General features: G+C 45.1%; 1 protein-coding gene across 9 annotated transcripts in view; it reads right to left on the bottom strand.

The window, feature by feature from the left end:
• Positions 1-13,171, bottom strand: part of PAPPA2 (pappalysin 2) — a 527,743-nt gene that overhangs the window by 85,498 nt on the left and 429,074 nt on the right. For all 9 annotated transcript variants that reach the window (XM_045048405.1, XM_045048402.1, XM_045048410.1 and 6 more), the window contains one exon: positions 739-910. In XM_045048405.1, coding sequence (XP_044904340.1) covers positions 739-910 — 172 coding nt within the window. The remainder of the gene's footprint in view (positions 1-738; positions 911-13,171) is intronic.

Below are 13,171 nucleotides of genomic sequence, written 5' to 3'. Positions count from 1 at the left end.
TTAGCTAGAAGCTTTTAAATTATTGCCCATCAGTCATCATTATAACTCAGTGACATAAATATTTCTGTCCTCATTATTTCACAAACATGGAAGAAAGCTTGTTTTTACCAAAAATTATACAGCTAGTAAACAATGGAGCCAAAATTTCATTCTGCGATTGTCACATGAGCCACGCTCTTAACTAACATGTTCTACTCCCTCCAAATGCTGGAAATGGTACTATCGTAGCTTGCAGACTGTGGAAAATTAGGTAAAAGGTAGAACCATGATATAATCCCTACCTCAGTAACACAGGGAAGAAAATCAGACTCTTTCTCCAACCTTCTTGTCAGGAGGTCCGGGGGTCAAACCACGAGCCACAGACAAGCTGATTACAACCTATCTTATATTACAACCTATCTTATTTACAAATTGTGGACAAGTCTAAGGTGTAGCATTCTCATCTTGAAGTCAAAAGTGGGACCATAATTTCTGACAGGAAGACAGAAACAAGGAAGGAGGATGGGATAAGTATCCCTACCTACTGTCTGCACGACACCCTAGTTGATGAGAACTGCACGTGCTCTTATATACCTTGCATTTCGGTGAAGCCGTGCTCTCCTTGCTTGTTAGAATCCTCACCTTTCCTTCCAAATGATTTAAAAACACCTGCCTTTCCCCAATCCAGCCCAGGGAAGGAGTGTAAGTCCCCTCCCTCCCCAGGAGCTTGGTCTCGATGACCACGGGTTTTCAACTCACCTGCACGGGCCTGAGGTATTGCCCGCTGCTGGCCTGAAGGGCAAACCCCCTTTGACAGGTGATAGCACACTTCATGTGACCTGGGCCACCAGAGGTACAGTTCACCATATCCGCATGATCAAGCAGCAATGGCGCACAGCTACCCTGCTCCCCACAGGGCCGGTGGACACAGCTGGGGATGACAGAAACAAAAGCATCTTAGACGGACTCCAAACCAGAGGGCGACAGCAAAGACTCTGCAGCTTCCCGTCTGGAAAGTGCCTCCAAACCAAAGAGAACGATTTTTCTCCAAACCCAACACTGAACTCATCACCTCCTTCCATATGACCTGGAACCGTGTGACGTAAAATGAAAAAGAGCGATCATCAGCTAACGGGTCACGAATGATTAAACGACTTCCTACGGCTCTTCCAGGAGGACAAAATGGTGACAGGACGAGGTGGGGAATGTGTCCCAAGAGCTCTGGATGGCATCACAAATGGGTAGATTAGAGAGCAATCCTCGAAATGTTTAACCACCGGTACCACTGGGTCCCAAACAATCAGAGCAGACCCAGATCAGGAGCGGATCCTGGGGGCCCCGGGTTGTGTCACACGCTGACCTTTCAGTTGTTTGATTACAGATGGATTCCAGAGGGCCCTACATGAAAGGTTTGGGGTATCTGAGATGGCAGAAAAGGCAACATTTATTCACTGATTGGTGTGGAAATATTTTTGACAACTGTAGCCATAGCACTACCCTCCACTGAACGTCCACACTGGCTAATGAGAAACGGAGCCCATGACAGGAAGAGGAAACTCACATGTACTAAATCCCTGCCTTGTGCCTGACGTTGTGCTAGATGCTTCGGGGACATCATCTCAGCAGAGCAGGACCACTGCCTAGGGCTCTAGGGCCGATCAACCAAGAATGGGTGACAGAGCTTAACTCCCCAGGTTCAGGGTGACTCAGTCTGGACCATAACAGCACCAAGAGCAAAATGAGCATTGCCCTCTTCCCACGGCAGCAGTGTAGAGATGAAAAATGAGGGCATGGCCCCATACTGTCTGACTTTGGATCCTGGATCCGCCACTTACTACCTGTGTGCTTTGGTTGAGTTATTCATTCCCCAGTGTTTCAGCTCCTTCCCTCATAAGAGGAGGATCATAAAGGCACATATCCCACAGGGTGTTATGGTTCCCAGGCTAAATCCCCCTACGGCTCCACTGCCGATGGCCCAAGTCCCACCCTCAGTGGCTTGTTTTCTGTTGGCAATCCATACTTTTTGGTTTTCCCATTTCTGTACCTTTGCTCAAACTGTCGAGATTTCTTCTCCAAGAAGTCCCTTTGCTCAAGAAGTACCTTTGCTCAAACTGTCGAGATTTCTTCTCCAAGAAGTCCCTTCAGGTATTTTCCTCCTGTGAACCTCCCAGGGAAATTTTAAAAATAATTTCCCTCTAACACTCCTATTACTCTATCCTATATTATAGTCATGTACGCATCTGCTTATTCTTTAATTTATCCACCCTTGGATCTACAAGGCAATTAGGATCTGAGTATCTCCTAAGTGCTCAAATTCCCAACCAGATTATGACCTTCTCGAAGACAAATTCCGACTCTGACCCACCATATATTCACCATATACCTTGCGGTAGCAAACACAATAAAAGCTAGCTGACTTAAATGTGTTCGCACAGCAAAGTCAGTCAATGGCTACTAAAATGGGTAATTTGTTAAATTTTCAAATGACAGACGGGAATCTGAAACACAAAAATATTATCATCGAACAGTCATTCAACCATCTTGCCCCTATTCATTCATTCACCAATCAACATCTACTGCACACTTACTGTTGGCAAGGCATTCGTTTGAGTACTGGGGGTACAATAAGTATCATGCCCCTAAGGAAATCATAGTCTAGTTGAGGTGACCAACACGATATTTTCCTATGTTTTCTTGTTCATGATGTTGTTGTCAGTGGTGTCAAATATTAGTTGAAAGGATACTGTGACTCTCATCATCGTTAATTTGCTCTACCTAGAATTCTGTTATGGTCAATGGTCCTAGAATTCTGTTAACAGTCAATGACTTTATTAAAAAGCTGGAAAATACAAGAAAGTGAAAAATTAAAGGTCATTGAATATGCACATACCACCGCGAAATAAATGAGAATTGATTTTAAAAGCACTAATCCAAGGGGTGCCTGGGTGGCTCAGTCGGTTGAGCGTCATCTGGCTCTTGGTTTCAGCTCAGGTCATGATCTCACGGTTTATGAGTTCGAGCCCCACATCAGGCTCTGTGCTGACAGCATGGAGCCTGCTCGGGATTCTCTCTCTCCCTCTCTCTGCCCTTCCCCTGCCCACGCTGTCTCTCTCTCTCTCAAAATAAATAAATAAAACTTAAAAAACAAAAAAGCACTAATCCAAAAAGGGTGGATTTGATCTGAATGTGCAAGAGTTGCTGCCTCTTATCTTGTACCCCTAGGATTTAAGTCATATGTCAGTGACATTCTTTATCTATGCTTATTAGGTATAGGATAGAGGTTTTGGAGTTGAGTGGTATGAAAGAAACTTTTTTAATCCTCTGAGTCCTGAGCATTCCCTTCAGTGGTATGGTTTCCCTCAGATTCATTCCACGGAGCCTGGTGGAGGGAGGAATATATGCATTGGGGGGTAGGGACTGTTAACTCTCAACATAAATTCCCCCAAATCCAGTGCTGATAATTGGGTATGCAGTACAGGAAATAAATCTTTGTCCCCGAGTCTTTATTGACCTCTCTGGATGAGGGATCTGAAACCTGACCATCCTCCATGGGATGAGATCAATACACCTCATTAGTGATGCTACAGAGCTCCAAGTTTCATAGATGCTGCTGCATTCCTTGATGTCCACAAGAAAGTAATATTTCTTCAGCCTGGTAAACAGAGAGTACTAGCAAACAGAGTCATTAACAGTTCTGGTTCCTGTCAGCTTTCCTGTTGCCAGGAAATTAATGTGAAATAGCACGTGCTGTTTGTCAGTGACTCCAGCCAATTAATTAATCCGTGTCATCGTTGAGGACAAATGCGTGCCGAGATAAGACACAGAGCAAATACTCTGAATGAGCCTCCTTCTGTCAAGATGGGGTTCCGTTCACCGCTGTTGCTAGGCTACCGGTGTAAGAAGTCCTTCCAGCACTGGCAGCAAAGGAGGAAGAGTGAGACGGAAGAGGGGAGCACAGAAGAGGGGGAAAGTGTGGCATGAAATAAGACCAAGAAAAAAAAAAAGGCACCAAACCCAGACCTGTTTATGAAGTGAGAAACGGTTTTAGGGCAGCTGCTGCAAATTCCTTCACTAGCTTACGTTTCCATTTGCTTCCTTTTTAAGGAATTTGTTTTATGAGGACGGTGTTTGTCAGGTCGTTAGCTTCTGATGGCATCTGGTACCAATTGTAGAATTCTCTCCCCTGCACCCCAACCCCCCCCCCCTTTCGTGTTTCTCTTCCACCGCAAACACTGCTTTTCCGAGTGGAGCTGCGTCCTCCATTTTCCCGCCCTCCCCATACCGCTCCTTTCCACCTAGCGCTACACGAGCTCTCCTCTCAGAAGGATAATGCTAAGAGTCAAAACGGTTTGTCTTAAAACTTCCCAGGAGCTTTCTTCTTATGGTCTTTGGACAAATGCTAACGAAAGTGGCAGGGGCGAAATCTTACAATGCCCCAGAGAGGTGGGAAGTTAGGTGTTTATCTTGGTTTGACACACAAGGAAAATTAGGCTGCTCAGGAGACTGGCCGGGGGCCACACAGCGAGTCAGAGGAAAACCCTCGGGCTGGAGCTCAGAGCCCTGGCTCTCTGGCCAGCCCAGACCACGAGGCCATCTCCCAAAGGGATGCGGCTGCTCTCCTGTTGCCTTCTTCTGAATTCAGGAGCTAGCACCATTGGCCAGGGAGAGCCAAGAAGCTCCTCACCTCAGCAGGGCAGTCAGGGGCAAATATAGAATATTCCATGGTCCATCTTAGCTTCCAGACGTTTTCTTTTTAAATGACAGCAAATCAAGTTGTCAATATTTGTCCAGCTGCCGCCATCTGCGAGATGACCCGCTTTGCACGTTTCCTCCTTTGGCAACAGCTCCTCAGCTTTCCACCCATTTTTTCCAGATCTTTGCCCATACCCCATCACAATGTGTTCTCAGGTAAGGATATGATGAGCCCACCCAGATGTGATTCACAGGTACTTCCACATTAACAGGAGATAAAGTTTTAAGTCAAAGGGATGAGTTTTTCATGATGGAATTTTAAGTCGATAGGCCCTTAAAAATCACACTTTCTAGATGACCACCTACCTATAACTCTAGCTTTGTTTTTTTGTCTCTCCATTTCTCTGATAAGCCTTCGCTCTCTCTCTTCTGGTCCTCATTCCCCAAGGTCATTGTGTTGGAGCGTTTTAAAAAATGCTTTCAGGGGCGCCTGGGTGGCTCAGTCGGTTAAGCGTCCGACTTCGGCTCAGGTCATGATCTCGTGGTCCGTGGGTTCGAGCCCCACGTTGGGCTCTGTGCTGACAGCTCAGAGCCTGGAGCCTGTTTCAGATTCTGTGTCTCCCTCTTTCTCTGACCCTCCCCTGTTCATGCTCTCTCTCTCTATCTCAAAAATAAATAAGTGTTAAAAAAAATTTTAAAAAAATGCTTTCAGTGAGGAATCCCTGTACAAAATGTACATTTACCCTGGGCTATCTTCCTCTTGTACGTAACCTGCTCATGGGCACCCAGGCGCAATCCTAATACCATCCTACTACAGTGATGCGGGTGCTTCCTTTATTGGTTGGGTCTGTGAGTGACGCCGGTACCTGAGAAACTTCTGTCGGCAGTTTTGTGAAGGAGCGGCCCGCAGGAGGCAGGCCTCAATCGTGGTTGTACATCCGACTCGTTTAAGCAGCTTTCAAAACACAGATACCCAGGCTTTGTCCTCTGGAGATTTTGATTCTCAAGGCTTGTGGTGGCATTTTAGCATCTGTGACTTTATAAGTTGCACAGCGTTTGCTGCTCACCAGGAATGAAAACTGGCGCCCACAAAGGTCTGGTATGCGTAACCCGAATGATAGGTCAGTAAATTCCAGAAGCCAAGACTATAACATAACAAGGCCAATTCCAGGAGGAGAACCTGGTCCCACTGCTTGATTATTACATGTCAATGTATTAAGTACATATTGTCCTGTAGAAGCCATAAGATAGATCAAAAGTATGCAACACTTTTCCTGTTCTGAAGAAGCTTTCAATATAGCTGATGAGAGAATAATAAACTCATGTATTACTGATTACAACTTCAAGGCTGTATCAGAGAAAGTTTTATCACTGCATATGATTTGACCTCAGTGAAGGAATAGAATTTGAAAAGGCGAAAGAGATATTCTGGAAAGCTACCTCCAATGCTTGACAGACAGAACACAGGCAAGGTAGCACTCTCAGTGCTTTGACAAAATCTCCATTTCCTACCGACCACTGAGAGGTGCAGAAAATTCATTATATGTGGGTCTCCCAAGTTATAACTAACAAATTTAGAGAACCTTTAGTGAAAGGAGCCCACATCCATATTTGAAGACAGACTTACAGGCAAGTTCCCAAAGCCTGGCTCTGCCTCGTAGTGAGTGGTTGGTGAGGAACAGGGTAAGGCCGACCCCAGAAAGCAGACATCATTCTCTGCAGAGGGAGCACACAGACCCCACACAGGGTACACCACGAGCTGTCCCCCAGGCTATGCCAAATCAGGCACCTCTTTTTAGTTTTACATTTCTTGAGGCCACTAGAAGGAAGTTGGCCTAGTTTCCAGCCAGGGTCCACATTTGGGATGCTGGGTAGTTACTGACAAATGGGTGAAGTCCTGGCTTTTCTGCCCACAGCTTTGGTCCAAGGATCCCCTGAGGGTCTGAGCCACCACGGAGGAATTTCACGAGACTGCAACAATACTCCAGACTCAATAAGAATGGACAGTGAAACCTTGCTTCTCCCGTGTGAGGCCTAATGGAAATTATGTGCTAAAGACCTCATTTGCTTAAGCGTGAATTTTGGGGGGCGTGGGGGTGACTTTTAACAACGATCTTGGAGGAACCATAGCTTGTTAAAAGTAAAACGGACCTTAAACATAATTCAACTCAAATTCCTCGTTTTAGAGATGAGGAAAATGAGCCCGAAAGAAACGATGGGGTATTCCAGAACACTAAGACTACAATATAACAACAAAGACACATTTAATTAAGCTTTGGCTCAAACTCAAAATCAGAATGACATCAGCTCATGGACTCTTCTCAAGTCAACATCCCACCCTCCCGTAAGCAGCCAGAAAAAGCTGACCACAATTTGATATCTGGAATCTAGGTTAGTTTAGGAGAAACTGTCTGGCATCTGTAACACACGTTTGACAAACAGCATGGTGTAATGGAGAAAGTAGGAGATCAAGGCCAATGTGACCTGGGTTCAGGTCTTGGCTTGCCCCTGCTTACCTCTAGGACCTTGGGTAAGTCTCTTAACTGCTCTGGCCCTCTGTCTGCAAATTTGTAAAATGATGGGTTTGAACTAGGTTCTCTTAAAGGTCCCTTCCAGCTCTAACATGATATTTAATTTCCTAGATGAGGTGGTGGTGGTATTGGGGTGGGAGTACAGAAAACCCATGAATGGGCAGGATGTGGTAGAGAACAAGAAAGAGTTTCTGACCATCTTTCTTGCCCAGTGTACGTTTTTGCTTAATGTCCCAACTTTTCAGTTGCTTAGTTAAACAAAACATTGCAATTCATTTATCCAAGAAGTACCACCATTGACCAAACAGCAATCCCAGTGGTTTCTGCAGAAACAGCTCTTTTAAGGTTAAATAGTAAAGAGGATCAGATTTCTTGCCATTCCCCTACTGTGTTTTATTGATTCTTATTGAAGTAAGAGGCTGTGGGCTAAGAAGGAATGTATGCTCCGGATTTGCCAGCAGATAGAAGTGCAATGTACAGAATGGAGAGTGGACTGGAAGGGACAGAGTCCTCATTAATCTTGCCTCCACCACCAACAAAACCAAATAATAATAATAGCATCCGTCCTTAGAGAGCTTTGCTGTTTCTCCAAACCAATACAAAAAGATACCGTCTCTACTCTGGCTGCCCATTCTACCTCCTCGTCACTCTGGCTCCATGTTTTGCTTTGTAGGACAGGAACAAGCATAAATGTCAAGTATATTTCCATCAGCCATCTTGGGCAAAACAGTGCTAGTGCTTTGAGGGGGCTTTTCCTCAAGTACAATACCAACCAGGAAGGGAAAATTAATTCAAGTTCTTCTCCTCTGAAGATTCTCATCTGAGAGGAAACAGAGATCTTGATAGTAATTGTTTCTTCCCTCGTGACAGAGAAATGATGAATTACTGCACTAAGCAGACTTCTTCCATTCCTGTATTTTGAAGAAAGCAGAGGTTCCCCTGCCTCTCTATTGAAGGTTCTGCCCCAAAGTCGGCCTTTTGGGAAAGGTCCATCTCTTCCTAGAATGTGACCTATTTGTAAGTTCAGGACTGGACTCTGGTGACCCCAGTACCGGGTAATTTGCTTCACTCATTTCTAATTCTGGGCACAGTTTTTTACCATGCCTGGCTGTAACACTAGAAGTCCCATCCAAATGCCCCCTGTCCTTCTAAAGAGAAACAGATTTACTTCACACAGCCAAAAGTGCTCCCTTTCAAAATCCCTGCCTCACCAAGTTTCAGAACCCATGATTTTAATGTAGATTATAAAATATGTGGAATACCAAAGGAAGAGTCAAAACAATTGTTGGCTAATTAGTAGAGGATATGCTTCCCTAGCATTGCATCAGGGAAACAGAATCACCCATCAGAAATAACAACAACATGGGGTGCCTGGGTGGCTCAGTCGGTTAAGCATCCAACTCTCGATCTCGGCTCAGGTCATGATTTCACAGTTCATGGGTCTGAGCCCTGCATCAGGCTCTGTGCTGGCAGTGTGGAGCCTGCTTGGGATTCTGTCTCTCCCTCTCTTTGCCCCTTCCCCACTTGTACTCTTGAAAGAAAGAAAGAAAGAAAGAAAGAAAGAAAGAAAGAAAGAAAGAAAGAAAGACATATATGTGTGTGTGAATTATAAAAACATTATATACACACACACACACACACACACACACACACACACACACATACATATATGTATGTATATATTTCCAGTTTTCAAAGGCAGTAACCATCTCCACGGGGGGGCAATTCCTAACAAGGAGTGATCACTGGAGCCCCCAAATGATTGTACTGTGGACTCTTGTCCTACCAACCCTTCATCCCTGGGTACCAATGAAACTATTTTTTTTTTAATTTTTTTTTCAACGTTTATTTATTTTTGGGACAGAGAGAGACAGAGCATGAACGGGGGAGGGGCAGAGAGAGAGGGAGACACAGAATCAGAAACAGGCTCCAGGCTCTGAGCCATCAGCCCAGAGCCTGACGCGGGGCTCGAACTCACGGACTGTGAGATCGTGACCTGGCTGAAGTCGGACGCTTAACCGACTGTGCCACCCAGGCGCCCCTCCAATGAAACTATTAATCTGGGGGTGACCCTTCCCCAGCCACACTCATAGGCCCAGCCCGAGGACTTGTGAAACACATGTAGTCAAGTGAGGGAGCAGCACAGCCCTGCGAATGAAGATTAGTGGGCATGAGTTTCATTCCACATCATTCCTAGAACAGTTCCTACAAGGCAGGAAGAAGGGGTAGCATGACTTCTCTGTGGCTATTCATAAGCTGTGTAAACTGAGGTCTTGAGGATTTGCGAGCCAGCACCTTGAATGAGTGTCAAATTCACACATAAAAGTTAAACAGGTGTTCTGAAACCAACTCCAATATAGTGGCCGGGGCGGGGGGCAGGGGGCGTGCAGATTCCCACACTGGGATGCCGGTAGGACGTCTGAAAATTTAACTCAATCCTGACACTACCTGCCCAGAGAAAGCATCAGATGCCACAAGTTAAGAAATCAGTCCCACTCAGGCACCAGTCACAAACCCAAGTTGTTACCTATACAGTAAAACCTTGGTTTGCGAGCATAATTTGTTTGGGAAACATGCTTGTAATCCAAAGCACTTGTGTATCAAAACAAGTATCAAGAACCATTGACTCAGTTGTGCTCATGCGATGTTCAGCATCACGTACTACTCATATTGCAAGACATCACTTGTTCATCAAGTTACAATTTATTAGAAATGTTTGCTTGTCTTGCGGAATACTCACAGAACAAGTTACTCACAGTCCAAGGCTTTACTGTACTTCTGACTGACTGGCTATAAATCAGAGGTTCAAACCTCCTCCTCAGGTTTGATTAATTTGCTACAGCTGTTCATGGAACTCAGAGAAACATTTTACTTACTGGTTACCAGTTTATTATATATAAAGTAATAAATACAACTCAGGAATAGCCAGAAGGAGAGATACATAGGACAAGGCATAGGGAAGGGACATGGAGCTTCCATGCCCTCTCCAGGCGTGCCACCCTCCCCAGTCTCCATGTGTTCACCAACCAGAAGCTCTCAGAACACAGCCTTTTGGAATTTTATGGAGGCTTCATTACATAGGCTTGGTTGATTGATTCAACCTTCAGCGCTTTCCCGCTCTCCAGAGGTCAGAGGGAAAGACTGAAAGTTCTAACCCTCTAATCATGTGTTTGGCTTCACAGACGACCAGCCCCATCCTGAAGTGTTTTTCTAAAAGTCACCTCATTCACATAACAAAAGACACCTTTATCACTCTCAACACTTAAGAAATTCCAAGGGTTTGTGAGCTGTGAGCCAGGAACCGTGGACTAGGACCAAATACCATAATAACGCAGAAGTAGAACATAAAACACGTGCTGGGCCCCTTTGGGAATCTCCCTCTCCCCCTTGGCTTCCTTTCCCCAGAAAGTTTCTGGACTCCCCAACAGAAGCTTCACGTTGTTCCCATCATCTCATAATCCGGGGATTTGTCAGTCCTTGGTTGACATCAGATTTGGAACGTTACTCCCTTCTGTTCTTTTCTTCCTCCTAGCTCTCCCACGCCTTGCAACCTCCCCGGTTTGTGTGCTTATAGAGAAATGAAGGCCCAAAGAAGGGAAGGGACTGTCCTAAAATCAGGTGATGAAACTGATGATGTAGCCAACAGCAGGAGACAGGGGTCTGGACGTTGGGCTTGCTGCCACTTCAATCCCAGACTTCCTCTGCCTCCATGGTTAGGGCTACACAGCACCAGACATGGCCTGAGAGTCATTCCAACCAGAACTTATGGTCAAATCCGTCAACAGTGTCTGTCTACTTGGCAGGCTGGCAAAACGACAGAATCCTGAAAATATTGGTTTGTTTTTATTTTCTGTGCTCTCTCCGCCAGCTGCTATGAATATAGACCATAAGGACAGGGCCAGCCCTGAGCAAAATTGAGAAGCAGGTGACATTTTAAACTCAACGCTCTTTGCAGAACCACTTTTTCTATTTTTCATACTGCCCCAAGCTTCCAGATGCCTACCCTAACTTGCATTTCAGCAGGGCCCTGGTCTATTTTTGAATTGTCAAGGTCCATAAGAGAATGGTTCTGCTATAAAAAATTGATAACAGCTTACAACACTTCTACTTCTATTAAATAGCTGTTTACTATTTTAAAGAGACTTTTGGAGATCACCAAGACTTGAAGAAAATATTTCCTAATGGTGGAATTTCAGACACCATGATAAGACATGGAGGAGTCATTGTTTCAAAATTATTGTTTTGAAACTAGCCTATTCCTTAGAGGTAGACCCCAAGTCTTCGTAAGTTGTTTGTGCCTATTCCTAACTTTTGACCAAAAGCCGCCACCTAACCAGTTCTAAGACCGCATCCCACCAAGAATCATCTCAGACAAGGTAGTATTTTAATAAACGCTTTCTAGAATAGTCTAGCCATGCACCCATCAACACTTAAATGAGGCTAAGTCCACGACCTTTTCATTTTTCCTCTATAACCCCTGAGAACAAATAGTCAAAGAGACTCAAACAGCTGACTGTGCCTCCCAAAGCAGACTATTGTTGCCCAGGCCATCCGTCACTGGCCAGAAGAATCAGAACCCTCACCAGCGGATTCTCCTCGTTTCCTCTTATTTTATGGACAAATCATTCCGGGAAAATGAAGTTAGGCAAGAAACCTAGGGAACAATTGAGCAGCTATAATTCTTTCTTTGCTTAAGAAGCAAAAACAGATTCAGTGTTAATTTGCTAAACTGCTTTGGGGAAGAAGATAATCAAAAGAGTAGATGCGAAATACATATTTCATTTCTATAGTGCCTTTCCCGGCAAGAGAGAACACTTCCCATCATCCTGGAATATTAAAAGCAACCCCTCTGCTGCAAACAAAAGATGAGGAGCCAACGCAAGAGCTCTCACCTGTAGCCCCTAGAGAAAGAAAGAAAGGAGCTCTTCACTTTGTGAAGCTATCAAAAGTGAGGGGATATCTGAATGCTCGACATAGAAATGAGCAGGCGAAGGAGAGGCCCGGCAGGTTTACAGAGGCCCAATCCAGGCAGAGAAGGAAGGGAAAGGGTTGGCATTTCAAATCCGAGCTCCAAATAACTGAAGCACAATAGGAATCGGTAAAGCAGCAGCAATGAGGGTTCCAGGGAATAATGAAGCATGAAGCAGAATGACGGATAATAGAGATGGAATGATCCTATTACCAAGGCCAAGCTCACAAACTGATTACAGCGGGGATGGAATGCCAAGGCACTGAGCTGTGCTCTGGCTGCATGCCCCTGGACTGGGGCTTGGAGGCCTTGTAATCTAGACCCAGATCTACCCAGAATCTACAGAATAACCAAGGACAAATATTTTGACACCTGAGTCCCAACATCTCCCAAATGGAAAACACAGCCGCTTCCTTCCAGAACTTCTCTGGGGATTTTAAAGTCATAAAAGTGAAGTTTGGGGCGCCCGGGTGGCTCAGTCGGTGGAACGTCTGACTTCGGCTCAGGTCATGATCTCGCGGTTCGTGGGCTCGGGCCCGCATCAGGCTCTGTGCTGACAGCTCGGAGCCTGGAGCCTGCTTCGGACTCTGTGTCTCCCTCTCTCTCTGCCCCTCCCCCACTTGTGCTCTGTCTCTCAAAAATAAATACATGTAAGAAAAAATTAAAGTCATAAAAGTGAAGTTCTATGGAAAACTTGCTCTCTTTTCTACCACATCCCTCCACCCCCAACCAGAATTCCATGTCTATAGTGAATTTTCCAAGGACAACAGAGGGTGATCCAGAAATCTTCTGTACTTGACTCACTGATGCAAGCTCTCTCTTCTCGGCAACACCTCTATCTTCTCAAGAATAGCTTTCTAAGGCCAAAGCCATCTTTTTTGTCACAGCACGAGGGTTTCATTGAAAGGGAAGTCAAAAGAGACGAGGTAACTAGGGTAAGTCAGCCTGAGATAGCATTAGCCCCTCATGTTACCAAAGTTCATAAGTTGCAGACAGGAAA

The sequence above is a fragment of the Felis catus genome, chromosome F1, assembly GCF_018350175.1.
Source record: "Felis catus isolate Fca126 chromosome F1, F.catus_Fca126_mat1.0, whole genome shotgun sequence".
Taxonomy (NCBI): domain Eukaryota; kingdom Metazoa; phylum Chordata; class Mammalia; order Carnivora; family Felidae; genus Felis; species Felis catus.
Note: the sequence above shows the minus strand (reverse complement) of the source record. Positions and strands in the feature narration are given on the sequence as shown.